At 31.4% G+C, this 12,897-nt stretch overlaps 2 protein-coding genes across 2 annotated transcripts; one reads left to right on the forward strand and one right to left on the reverse strand.

Moving 5' to 3' along the window:
* Positions 1 to 7,171: 7,171 nt before the first annotated feature.
* LOC110791106 (stemmadenine O-acetyltransferase-like) lies at positions 7,172 to 8,832 on the reverse strand. The gene has a single exon (XM_021995861.2). The coding sequence runs from the start codon at positions 8,769 to 8,771 to the stop codon at positions 7,383 to 7,385; it is 1,389 nt and encodes a 462-aa protein (XP_021851553.1). The 5' UTR covers positions 8,772 to 8,832; the 3' UTR covers positions 7,172 to 7,382.
* A 1,281-nt stretch (positions 8,833 to 10,113) lies between these two features.
* LOC110791107 (stemmadenine O-acetyltransferase-like) lies at positions 10,114 to 11,760 on the forward strand. Its single transcript, XM_021995862.2, has one exon. It carries the CDS (start codon positions 10,159 to 10,161, stop codon positions 11,608 to 11,610), a length of 1,452 nt encoding a protein of 483 aa, XP_021851554.2. The 5' UTR covers positions 10,114 to 10,158; the 3' UTR covers positions 11,611 to 11,760.
* Positions 11,761 to 12,897: the final 1,137 nt, after the last annotated feature.

The following is a 12,897-nucleotide window of genomic DNA, read 5'->3' on the forward strand; positions in this document are numbered from 1 at the left end:
TTTGCCTGGTTTGTGAATCAGTTGTAATTAAATTGCAAATCTTTTTGTATACGAAGTATTTTGTAAAGTTTCATTTTATTTTACTTTTTTGTTTGTGGTTTAGGTTTAGGTTAATTTTTTTAATTTTAATTTCATTTACACTTGTATTGGAGCGATTTCCTTCAATATTGCATAAAGATCCAATAATTCTCAAAATACGTTACTTTCTAACTTCATTTCCACCATACCGTCCACGTTAGCAAGGGAGAAAGAAAATTCTTTTTTTTTTTTTTTTTTTTCCGGTTCAGCGTTGAACCGCCATCTGAGATGGCGGTTTTGTTTTAAAGCAAACCGCTATCTCAGATGGCGGTTCAATGGTATAGACCGCTATCTGAGATAACGGTTCCTTTTAAAACAAAACTTTATAAAACCGCGTGGTTTTATAAGCCGCTATTTCAGATAGCGGTTTACCTCTTTAAACCGCTGTTTCAGATAGCGGTTTATTGTAGATTTTATAAAAAAATTAGACCGACTTTCTTGCTGACGTGGACGGTAGAGTGGGAAATAAGTAAAAAAGTAGCATATTTTGGGAATTTACGAATCATCAAACAATATTGAAGGAAATCGCTCCTTGTATTGTAGTTTTTGTAGTGTCAGGTTTCGAGTTTACGCTCTTTTTGAGGATGAGTGTCATCATATATCATTCGGCTAATCGTCTATCTTGAAATCTAGTCACCAAATTTACTTGAAACTGAGATTGAACTAGTATAAAGTTAGAGAGTAGGTTTTATTTTCTATTTTCGAACTTATCTATGTATTTCATATAAAGGATGAAGCCTATTTTTGTCTCACCGGCTATTTCTTTCTAAATTACTTCGTCCTACGTACGTAGATACTACTAATTAATTATATATCATCATTATTCATTATATTATTATAACATATAACGTTAAAACTAATTATTAAAGTTTTGCGTTTCTTGTTAAACAACTAATCGATACAAAATTATTAACAAGTTGAAATTTTGATTTTTTTTTTTTTTTTTTTTTTGGTTTTTGGACAAAGATCAAATGCACTCAATACAACATATCACTATCATGGTATAGATACCTTATTTTGCCAAAAATAAATTATTAGTTTTATTTAGTATAGATGATTATCATGGAGTATCAACTGAAATTCACTTCTAAGTAAAAAGAAAAAAAAAACATTGATGTTGTAGCTTTCTTCTATTACAAATTTATGTTCACGTACATTACAATTTTTTTTTCCAAGGTGACACTAGTATGTGCCCGTGCTAATGCACGGGATAACTAAATTTATAATCAATACTCTGTATAATAACTAATAATGTTTATAGAGAACCAACATCACAATGGATATGAATACTCTGTATAATGTTTGGATAAACATAAAAATCAAATTAAAAAACTAATTAGGAGAAATAAAGAACATTTCCAGAATATCATGATGGCCCAAATAAAAACTTCGAAAATGATTATGTGGTTAATTTTAATTTGCGGATGCCCTGTCATAATCAGAGGCGGACCTATATAGACACCGAGGGGTCCAAAGGGACCCCCATTATTTTTGAAAAAAAACTGTAAAATTGATATTGGGTAATTAATTGCACTTGAAATATTTAAGTTATTTTTAATTAACTTACATTAGTGACAAGGAGATATACTTGTAGCATAATGGTTACTTGAATCCTATGTCACACATGCAACCTAGGTTCGAATCCTCTTAATGGGAGGCTAAATATGATTTTTTATCCCCTTTTTACTTTTTCTCCTTATCCTTTTACAAGTCGTTTTTCCGTCATCCTTTTTTTTTTTTTTTTTTTTTCCTATAATGGTTCATGATTTTGCTTTTACGAAGAAAAAAAAAAGGATTGTTATTTTTTCTTCAAAAAGGTTTTGCAATTTCCATAACATATACTTCTAATAATGTATTTTTATACTCCACTTTTATAGACTTATAGTTGTATGTTTCTTAGACTTAGAGACTTAATTAATTCCTTCGTATATAATAGCATAATGCCCCATAAGCGTTAAGAATGATGTTCCTTTTTCTTATTAGTGTTTTTGTGTACTACTTGTTCAGTAACAATTATTGTAATAAAGTAAATCTCTTTCAAATTATGATAAACTCGTTTTTTTAATTTTAAATTGAAATTGCGCTAAATTATTGTTGTAATTTGAACTAAGTGTTGAGTTTTATTGTTATGAAAAACCAAAGTTAAAGATCATAAATCATCCACGTATTTTATTATAACGTTTTTAATATTTTGTCTACTTACCTCTCAACATTAACCCCCTAAAAAGAGGAAATATGAGAAATTAGAAAGCAAACCAAAAAAAAAATTGGACCCACATTTATAAATTCCTGGATCCGCCCCTGGTCATAATAATAAAGTTATTCTTCTTATCTCAGTCAAGTTATTCTTCTCATCTAATTCACATGATTGTTGTGAGTCGCCACCCACATTTCTTCATTTTCTTCTTGTGAAACACGTAGAATAAAAGTAAATGAATTCATATGATGCTTACGTAAATATTTTGTCGATTGCTTCATAATTTTTTGTCTTTATGAACTTGATTTTTTATAATCCTCCAAACTTATTTTTTAAAGGATCCTTATACTACGTATTTTTTTATTCCATGTTATGGGAATGGTTTACCCTCTAAATTTAATTGTCAAATTTCAAATTTCAATCTATGTTATGTTTCTTTAATTGTGTGGTTTTGATGGACATTGTCATTTGTTGGGGATTGAACCAGAGATTTTGGAAGATAATTTTATAGTGTATTTCAAAATTCTAACAAAACCAATTTTCTCATTTAAAATCTCTATTTATTAGGATTGTAGTATTTAAAATGTCTATTTATTAGGATTTTAGTATTTAAAATCTCTATTTATTAGGATTTTAGTATGTATAATGGAGATTGAAATTATATTATTTAATTTCTTCCCTACTCTGTATAGCGTGTATCATTTCCTACGTACTTGTTCTTTTTACTTTTTATATGTATTACTTATTTTAGGTGTATTTATGAAATTACATTCCTATTGTTGATTTTTTATGCTTATTTCGGAAATTTTGATTTTTATTAAGTTAGATTATAACTATTTAAGATATGTAAATTTGAATAATTGTGTTATATTAAATTTGAATAATTGAATAATTGTGTTATATTAAATTTTTTATATTTAAATTTCCTTTTAATTTTTTTTCTCCTTTTTTCTTGCTTGATTGATGTGTGATTGAAGATGTGAATTAATTAATTGCCTTTTGAGTGATTATGACGTGGCATATCTAAGAGGGTAGTATTGAGGATTTGCTAACCTCTCGTTACCCATCACTCCGCGCGCTTTAATAATATATATACGACATCTACAATAGAAATCAGAATTAATAAATACAAAATAATTTAGATCAAACGAAATTTTAATCCGACGAAACCACAATCGTTTTTGATGAGATCTAATTTTTTGGTTTAATTTTTTTTAACAAGTTGTAATTTTGTACTATTTTTTTTGGTTTTTGGACAAAGATCAAATGCACTGAATACAACGTACTCCCTATGTTCTTGAATATTAGTGTCTTTTGGAATCTTGACACTATTCGCAATTGAAGAGAATCTTCTAATTTCTTTCCAATACGTACATCAAAACATATCCATGTGAGATCTTATTTTGTTCGTCTTAATGTGTAGTTTAACAATATCAACTTTTTATATTTTTCTATCATCCGTATTTAGAGATATTTACGTTTAAATATTAAGTTGAAACGAGTTGAAAAGTCAAAACAAGACTAATATTTAAGAACGGAGGGAGTATGACTATCATGGTATAGATACCTTATTTTGCCAAAAATAAATTATTAGTTTTATTTAGTATATACTGATGATTATCATGGAGTATCAACTCAAATTCCTTCAAGTTAAAAAAAACACATTGATGTTGTAGCTTTCAATTCTTATATTACAAATTTATGTTCACATTACAACTTTTTTTTCTTTAATAAAATCATACGACATATACGATAGAAATCAAAACTAATAAATACATAACAATTTACTCCCTCCGTCCCGGAATACTCGACCCGGTTTGACCGGCACAGAGTTTAAGGGACTTGAATTGACTTATTTAATTTAATAGGTAGTAGTTGATAGTGGGGTTTTATTTTAATGTAGTTAGTGGGAAATGTGTAAAGGGGTGGGGTTGGGGGAGAGTAGGGGTTGAATTTTTAATTATTTTTTGTATGGAGTAGGGGTAGGCGCAAATTTGATGGTGCAGGCGTGTGCACCGTGCTCTAGGTGCACCGGAAACAAAACGACATAAAAACACATAAAACGCGCGTGTTTCATTAAATCCCGGGAACAAAAGAACATTTTCCTTGAACAAAAGAACAATACCCTTGAACAAAAGAACATTAAAGGCTCTGTTCTTTTCAGCTCTGTATTTCGCGTTTTTTATTCGATTTGCTTTTTTCTTGCGATATATATTCTGCTAGATTTTATGTTTTGAACTCAAATTGTGAAGAGGAGAGAGAAAGTATGAACTAGGTTTTCTAAAATGGTTCTTAGAGAGATAAAGTGGTGAAAATTCCCAAAATTTCGATGATTTTTCTGCTTCAACATCAAATTAAATCGATTCTTCTTCTTCAAATCTGAATTCTGCAGCTGATAATCAGATTTTGGGAGGTAATTTTTCAATTTTGAAATAATAAATTCTAAGTTTTGATGATTTTGATTTTGTAATAATCGTGTGTTTGATTAATTTCATTGTTTTGATGATTTTGTTTTTGTAATAATCGAGTTTTGATGGTTTTGATGATTTTAATGAATCAAATTATGGAACAACACGCTGATTTCGTTGAAATCGCTGATTTTGAAGATTTGGATTATATAATTACGATTTTTTTCCAGAAAAGAACAGTTTTACGTATTAAAAGAACATATGCTCGTATCAAAAGAACAGTTTCTTTATGCTCGTATTAAAAGAACAGTTTCATTATAGTAGAAAAGTAGACCATTTGCGTTTCATAATTTGTTCTTTCATTCTATTGTGTTCTTCTTTTTTATTATTTTCAATTTCATTTGCGTTTCATAACTTGTTCTTTTTATTTTATTGTGTTATTTTTCTTCTTACTTTTTATTTATCCTTTGTTCTTTTGGTTACGTTCTTTTTCTTGTTTTTATACATGTTAACCTATTATTTTTCAGATATTATGAATAATGTGCTTGATAATTCATAACAGAATGATGAAAATGATGAAAATAATGATTCCGAATCATATATTATTGTTGGACAAGGTACTTGACTTGTTCTTTTAGTCTCTCTATTTGTTCTTTTAGTCTTTTCATTTGTTCTTTTTATAATATTCTGTTAAAAGAACAAAATAAAAACACGTGCATAGTTCTCATTATGCACTCTTTAAGAATTTTTCCTTTCTCCTTCTCAGTTATTCTTTGATTCTACTTTCTATTTTTTTCATTTTCTATTTTTCAGCAACTATATATATATAATAATTATACTTTGAATCATAACCATTAGTCATTTTATAAATACATTTTAGAGAGAGAAAGAGGAGAGGATTTATATTTTCTCAACATAAGAGAGATTTTTTGAGAGAGAAAGAGTGAGATGGTGAGTGAAAGAGTAAAAAATATATTTTCTCCTTATTCTCTCTCTAAAATTCCTTCTGAATGTTTCTCCTTGGTTGAAAAATGAGTCAATTAAGAAAAACACTAGTTCAATTTGGCTAGTTTTCGAAGCAAGAGAATATCTGCAGAGGGTGATATTTTCCGAGTATTGAGATCAGTTTTTAAAGATTTATTAAAAGATATTGATGCTCCTGATAAATGTTGATCAAGTGTTTAAGGTACGTTTCCTTTTTCTTTCCTCTAATGTTCTTTTAAAATTGTAATGTATTTTTCACAACTTTACTTTTACTGTGGCATCAACATAGTTTGTTCTTTTAAATCAACATAGTTTGTTCTTTTATATCAACGTACATAGATTGTTAAAAAAAGAACATATAATGGTTTGAAAAGAACACATAACACTTAAAAAAGAACATAGTCTGATTCGTGGTAAAAGAACAAAAATACTTTAAAAAAAAAATATAGATTTAGTTTTAAGTGCATCAAAAAATCGTCGTTTCGTCTTTTTTTAATTAGAACATGAAATCGTTTGAATAGAACAAATAACACTTAATAAAAGAACATAGATCTGATGCGTTGGATAAGAACAAAAATACATTTAAATAAAAATATATATCTAGTTTTAAGTGCATCAAAATATCGTCGTTTTTGTCTTTTTAATTAGAACACTAAGTGGTTTGAAAAGAACAAATACAACTAATAAAAGAACATAGATTTGTTGTTCTTTTCGTCCCTTTCATTCCGTTCTTTTGTTTGATAAGGAAAAAGAAAATGCATGTTGTTCTTTTTCATGTGTTTTGTTCTCTTGTTCTTTTTTTTGTTGTCTTTTTCTTAAATTTTTTTGAGTTTTTGTTATTTTATTTTTCTTTTGATTTTATTCTTTGTGTTTTCTAAAAAAGTTGTTGTTCTTTTTTTAATTATTTTGTGTTCTTTTTTTAATTATTTTGTGTTCTTTTTAACTTTTTAACTTTTTTACTGTTTTTAATTTTTTATAATATTATCGGTAATATGTTTTTTTTTTGTTTTTCTGTTGCATTTTTCACATGATGTTCTTTTTGTAAAATATTTGTTCTTTTTATAGTGTATCAGGAGAGAGAATATGTTATTTTCAATTTTGTACATTTTCTTTAGTTTTTTAACATTAGTGTTCTTTTCCGCTTTTGGTTAATGTTCTTTTCGTTTACTCTATTATGTTCTTTCTGTTTAGTTTCTTATGTTCTTTTTGTATTTTTTTTTGTTTTTTGCGTTTTGGTGCAGGTGCACGTAGATCTACGTGCAGGCCCCTGCACCATCCGCGCGTTGGGGGTAGGTGGGTTAATAGGGGTGGAGTGAGAAATAATATAATATTGTTAGAATATTTCCATTTTTAGAAACAGGTCAAGTATTAAGGGACGGCCCGATAAGGAAAACAGGTCAAGTATTCCGGGACGGAGGGAGTACCAAACAAAATTATAATCTGGAAAAACCAATATCGTTGTTGATGAGATATGACAATGATGAATACCCTCTTTCACATCAATGTTGATACAAACTTCAACGAGAGGTGTTTCCATTTGTTGTAGTTTAGAGATTGAATTAAATTCGATTTGTAGACGTAAAACTGGCATCAATGTATTATAACACCACACAAATCTTCATCCATAAATCAAAATTAATATTACAATTAATCCCAACGAATACTTGTATTACAAACAGCATGTTTAGGTTTATATATTTTGTAGAGTAGTTGGTCTAAAGAGGAGAAGCAAAAGCTAGGAATTGAGGATTGGACTCCAAAATGTTCATATCTTTGTCCTCCAAGAAGAACCATGCTTCAATCCCTTCACCATCTGAGTCTTTAAAATCAGTCAATATAATAAGATTTTTATGAAAGGGAGACATGATCCCATCTGTAGGAACCATCCACTGTGGTTTCCCGAACCCGAAGTCAAGATCATTGAACCCAAGCTTACACCAACTAACAACTTTGTAGGCTCTATCCTTATACTCTGATAATGTGTTTATCAGATTATCCCAACTTTCTCGTACTGCCTCTGCGGGTTTGTCGTCGTCATGATACTTATTAATCTCGTCCTTCATCTTCGAAACCACTCCATGAATTTCTTGAACTAGTTGAGGGAGTTTGGTTGAATTTTGAGCACGTGCCACCGCAGTGTTGATAAGATTGCCTATAGAACCTCTAGGGAGTGGTGGGTTCGTGAACGGTCGCATGTCAACAGTAACTTGAAGTATTGTATCAGTATTATTATGCTCATAGTGCATTGATGAGATGAGCAGGAGTTGCTCCCAGATAAAACCAGCTAAGGCCTGATAGCGGGTCGGGTTAGGGACCTGCTTGCTAGAAGCCTTATCCTTAAGCTTGGTTACAGAATTGTTGGTGAAGATAAAACTCTTGACCACAGTAGAGGAGTCCGACAATCCATGACCGTTGTCGTGAATATCGTAGTCATTCCCTAGCTTCAGTAGCTCTGCTTTAGGCGAAGGAGGGAAGGCAGTGACTGCAGCATCAAAATTAGCTTGCGTTAAACCATCGTAACAGTACGACTGTTGCCTCGCAAGGGCTGCCCAGTGTTTAAAGAAAGTTGCGGAAGAAGTTCCATCCATAACTTTGTGGATATCATACCATCCTATAGCAACACCACCACATGTGAAAACGTTAACTTGAATAGCAAGGTGAACGAGTTCCAGTTCCAGTTCAAGTTCATCGTTATCACAACCAATTAGGCTGCCGAGTGAATCTCGAGGGGGAAGAAACTTGGTGACAAAGTCAACTATCTTAGGAGAGTTGATCACAAGGGATAACGGGCAATTAACCCGAGTTTCAATAAAGGGTACACCTTGATCGTTGCAATTGATGGTAGATTGTTTGATTCGGCCAGCTAAAGGGTAAAAAGTAGTAAGTGTTTTGGATAGACTAGTTTTTAAACGAGTAATATCAACTGGAACATCATTTGTATTCGTGTAGAACACGAGACCGGAGGTCAGGAAGGGCGGGACAAGAGGCAACATCTGATCAGTATAACACATTTTCAAGTTTTTCAGATGAGAAGCCGTCGGAATTGAGGGCTTCACAGCTTCTCTAGATACTATTCTCACGTTTATTTCACGGATTTTTTCCATGTGTAGGAATTGTTATTGTGTCTCTATTTTTTACAATTTTGCTTCAACAACCATAACATTCATATACCGTATTTATAAGGCAGGGTTTGCTTCAACATTTTGCTCAACAGTATCGTCAAGCTGGACATTTTTTTTAAAAAAACAAAAATTAAAGGACCATGTTTTTTAGGGCATGACTGAAATTAAATATTGTTAAAATATTTTAATTAATTAACAAGTTCGTGTTAATTACTTGAAATATGGTCATACATGAACCGCTGTACGTTATTAGGGAGGAAAATGAGATACGAAGTATATATTTTTTGTCCTATAACTAAAATTATTAATTCAAACCATCAATTTCAATACTTGTAAATGTTGAAATCCTCTTTGAAATAATTTTACTCTTAAATTTCTCTTGTACAACTTTTTCTTTTGGTGCAATACATGCAGTTCTTGATTAACAAAGATAAAAAAAAAATATGCATCAGAAGATATATTTATGTCCATTGGTAAACATTTTCACACTTTCCCCTTACAATTCTGAACATGTGAGGGGAATACACCGCAATTTAGAAGGTGGACCATGGTGCACATAGAGCATGGTGCACCTTAAGAACACTAGTATATAATTGAAAGAACATTTTGTTACGAGAAAATAACATGATTTTTTTTTTTTTTAGGTTTTTATTAAATAGTAAAATAATATATTATTTTTATAACAAAAAAGTGAAATATTATATCGCATGTTCTTTCGCCGTAGTGTCATGTTCTTTTTCTTATGCACATATGTTCTTTTGGTACACCATGCTCTATGTGCACCACGGTCCATAGTCCACGGATTGGGGGATACACCTAAAGCCCTGTACGTATAGTTGATTCAATTTTTTAGCAATAATTTAAGATATTCAAATGAAAGTTACACTAATATTATAAAACTGGCACTAGTTTATAAACAAAGTAAATGAAAACCACAATTAATTACGAATGTAGATGTAATGAAATTTTTTAAACAAAACCAAATTAGGGCGGCTAATTGGAAAGACCATAAAACTGGCACTAGCTAGTTTATAAACAAAGTAAATGAAAACCACAATTAATTAGGAATATAGATGTAATGAAATTTAAAAAAACTAAACTAAGGCGACGAATTGGAAAGACCATAACAGTGGAACACGTAATTGAAAAAAATTGGTCTTTAAAGTAATCTAGGTCTTCTTTTTAAGGTTTTAGCGATGAAATAAAAAAAAAGTCTCATTATGTGATTATGAAATAATTAATACGGAGTATTACCTACCATGAATATTATGAAGGCATGTAATTAGCAAAGTCCACCCCGAGAATCTTATTTAAGGTTGGCTAATATCTAGTGAGAATTAAGTAAATTAAACCAGTTGTTTCCTTAATAATGGAGAGGCAACTAAAATTAGAGGTGGAAATAGTTTCAATAGAAACCATAAAGCCATCACTTCCACCACCTTCGCATCCCAAAACATACACTCTTTCCCTCCTGGACCAAATCTTTCCTGCTTTTCACATACCGGTACTTCTTTTCTACACATCAACACAACAAAGAATCGATATAAACACCCTTAAAATATCACTTAGCCAAACACTAGACCGTTTCTACCCTCTTGCAGGCCGATTTCTAGACGAGTCTACCATTTCTTGCAACAACCAAGGCATACCCTTGATTGAAACTAAAGTTGATTGCCATTTGAAGGTTTTCATGAGCTCACCTCATAAACTAAATTTGCTTAACAAGTTCCTCCCTTCCAAAGATTTACAAGCTCTTGGGCCTCGACCTGTCTCAGAGCTACTCCCTTTGGCCATTCAGGTCAACAAATTTCTCTGTGGTGGACTCGTAATTGGTTGTTATATGCTCCACAAAATCCTTGACATATCCTCTTTAGGAACCTTCTTTAAGCATTGGGCTGCCTGTGCTAGTAACCAGCATAAGGATCTACTTCAACTTCAACCTGACTTTGATGCCATTGTCAAGGCATTTCCTCCACTTCCCATGGTAGAAAAGGTATTCGTACCTGAATTCTGTAGTAAGGACACACTAAACGTACTACAACATCCAACCATTGTGGTCAAGAGTTTTACATTCAGCACAGTTTCTTTAACCAATCTTAGGGCCAAGGCTGCTAGTGAGCTTGTTCCTAGGCCTACCAGATTCGAAGCTGTGGCGGGGCTACTTTGGGAACAGACCTTGGCTGCTGCATATACTGCAACAGGAATCCATTGCTTAACAGGGGAAGTTAACAACAATAATAATAATAATAATAATAATAATAATAATAATAATAATAATAATAATAATAATAATAATAATAATAATAATAATAATAATAATAATAATACAGTGCTGTCAGTAACAGTAAACATGCGGCAGTGGATGAGCCCGCCACTCCCAAGTGGATCCATGGGTAATCTCGTCACAAACGTAATGGCAAAGGCTGATAAAAGAAGCAGATTTCAAGAGCTTGTTAAGGTGATTCATTCATCCTTGTCTTACATCAAGGAAAAGATTACTAAAGTTTATCAAAGTGAAAATGGAGCAGATATTTTATTGTCAGAACGCAAAGCTGAGTCGGAAGGTGTAATGGAGTATCAAGAGGGACTCTACAGGCTTAGTAGCTGGTGTAGGACTGGATTGAATGATGCAGACTTTGGGTTTGGTAGGCCCGCATGGATACTTCCGACTGATTATAGCAATCCTCCTCCTACACTTAGGAATTTTATGTTCCTAACTGATTTTGCTGATGGAATTGAGGCATGGTTGTTTTTGGAGGAGAAAGAAATGCAACTTCTACAGTCAAACCCACACTTCCTTGCTTTTGCTTCTCCTAATTAATTACGGAGTACTACTCACAGTCGATATGATTAACTAGCTCATCGATTTGCTAGCTTGTCATCACTTTACTATTTCATGCCTATTTAAATTGATGTTTATATGATATACTCCTGTGTTTTCTCAAATCCAGTAATGTATTTTTCCTCACAAGTTATACCTTGTTTCAGATCCATGTCAATATCGATCATCTACGAAGTATCATTTGTACGGTATCATTTGTGTACCGTTCTTTTTATTGGTTGATGTTCGTACTTAGTTTGCTCAGTCAACTACTTACTTTTATTTTAATAAGTACAATTTATATTTATCAAGTTAAAAAAAAATGACACACGTACAAATGATACACATAGTGTGTGATAAAATAGTTGGACTCCCATTGCCACCATGCATGCAATCATATAAATATATACTCAACCGTCATAACGGATCTTTTACCAAAATCACTACTTTCGCAAATATATTTATCAAAATGGCTATTTTTAAATTTTAATTTCAAAACTAGCTAAAATATTGACTTTGTTGCATAATTTTATTGAACCGGTTCAGTTTTATTTTTAGAGTGAACCGGTGTTGTTTTTACTTTTAATTTTTATTTTAGAATTTGCAAGCTTAATGTAATTATTTTTGTCGGATTCATTTTGTTTTCTCTCAAACAAAAATATGTAGTACTGCGTACTACGTATTAAAATAGCAAATCCTTCCACTTAACGGCCATTCTCTATTACTCCATCCAATTTCAAGTAGTATTGTTCCTTCCCAAATCAATAATCCGTATGACAATATAATGGCGTCAATGTTTTCAGATTGAAGATTCTAAGTGCAACATTGACGAGTATTGTAATTTTCTTTCTCTTTAAAGCTTATTTTTCATTATTAAATATGGGGGTGATGTTGGAACTTATACTTTAGTATAATTTTTTTTTTGAGGGATATACTTTAGTATAAGTTGTTAGTTTTTTCATTAGTTTAGGAAGTTTGTTACTAGAAAACTAACTTGTACATAGCTTAGTATAAATACATAAGCTTGTATTATTCTTGTTAATAACATAATTAATAAAATGTAGTCTTTAGTTTTCTCTCTCAAAGCTCACGAGCTACCAAGCTCTAACAATGGCTTCCTTGCTTTCTTCTTCCTTTCTTCTTCTTTCCTCAATTCTAACATGGTATCAGAGCGGGAACGATCCCGGCTCTTCAATTCCGCATTAAACTTCTGTTCGAATCAAATTACCAATTCGTCAAATTTTCCCTAAATTTTCTGCTTCGAAATTTTGCTCGAATTGGGTTAAA

This window comes from Spinacia oleracea, chromosome 3, assembly GCF_020520425.1.
Source record: "Spinacia oleracea cultivar Varoflay chromosome 3, BTI_SOV_V1, whole genome shotgun sequence".
NCBI lineage: Eukaryota > Viridiplantae > Streptophyta > Magnoliopsida > Caryophyllales > Amaranthaceae > Spinacia > Spinacia oleracea.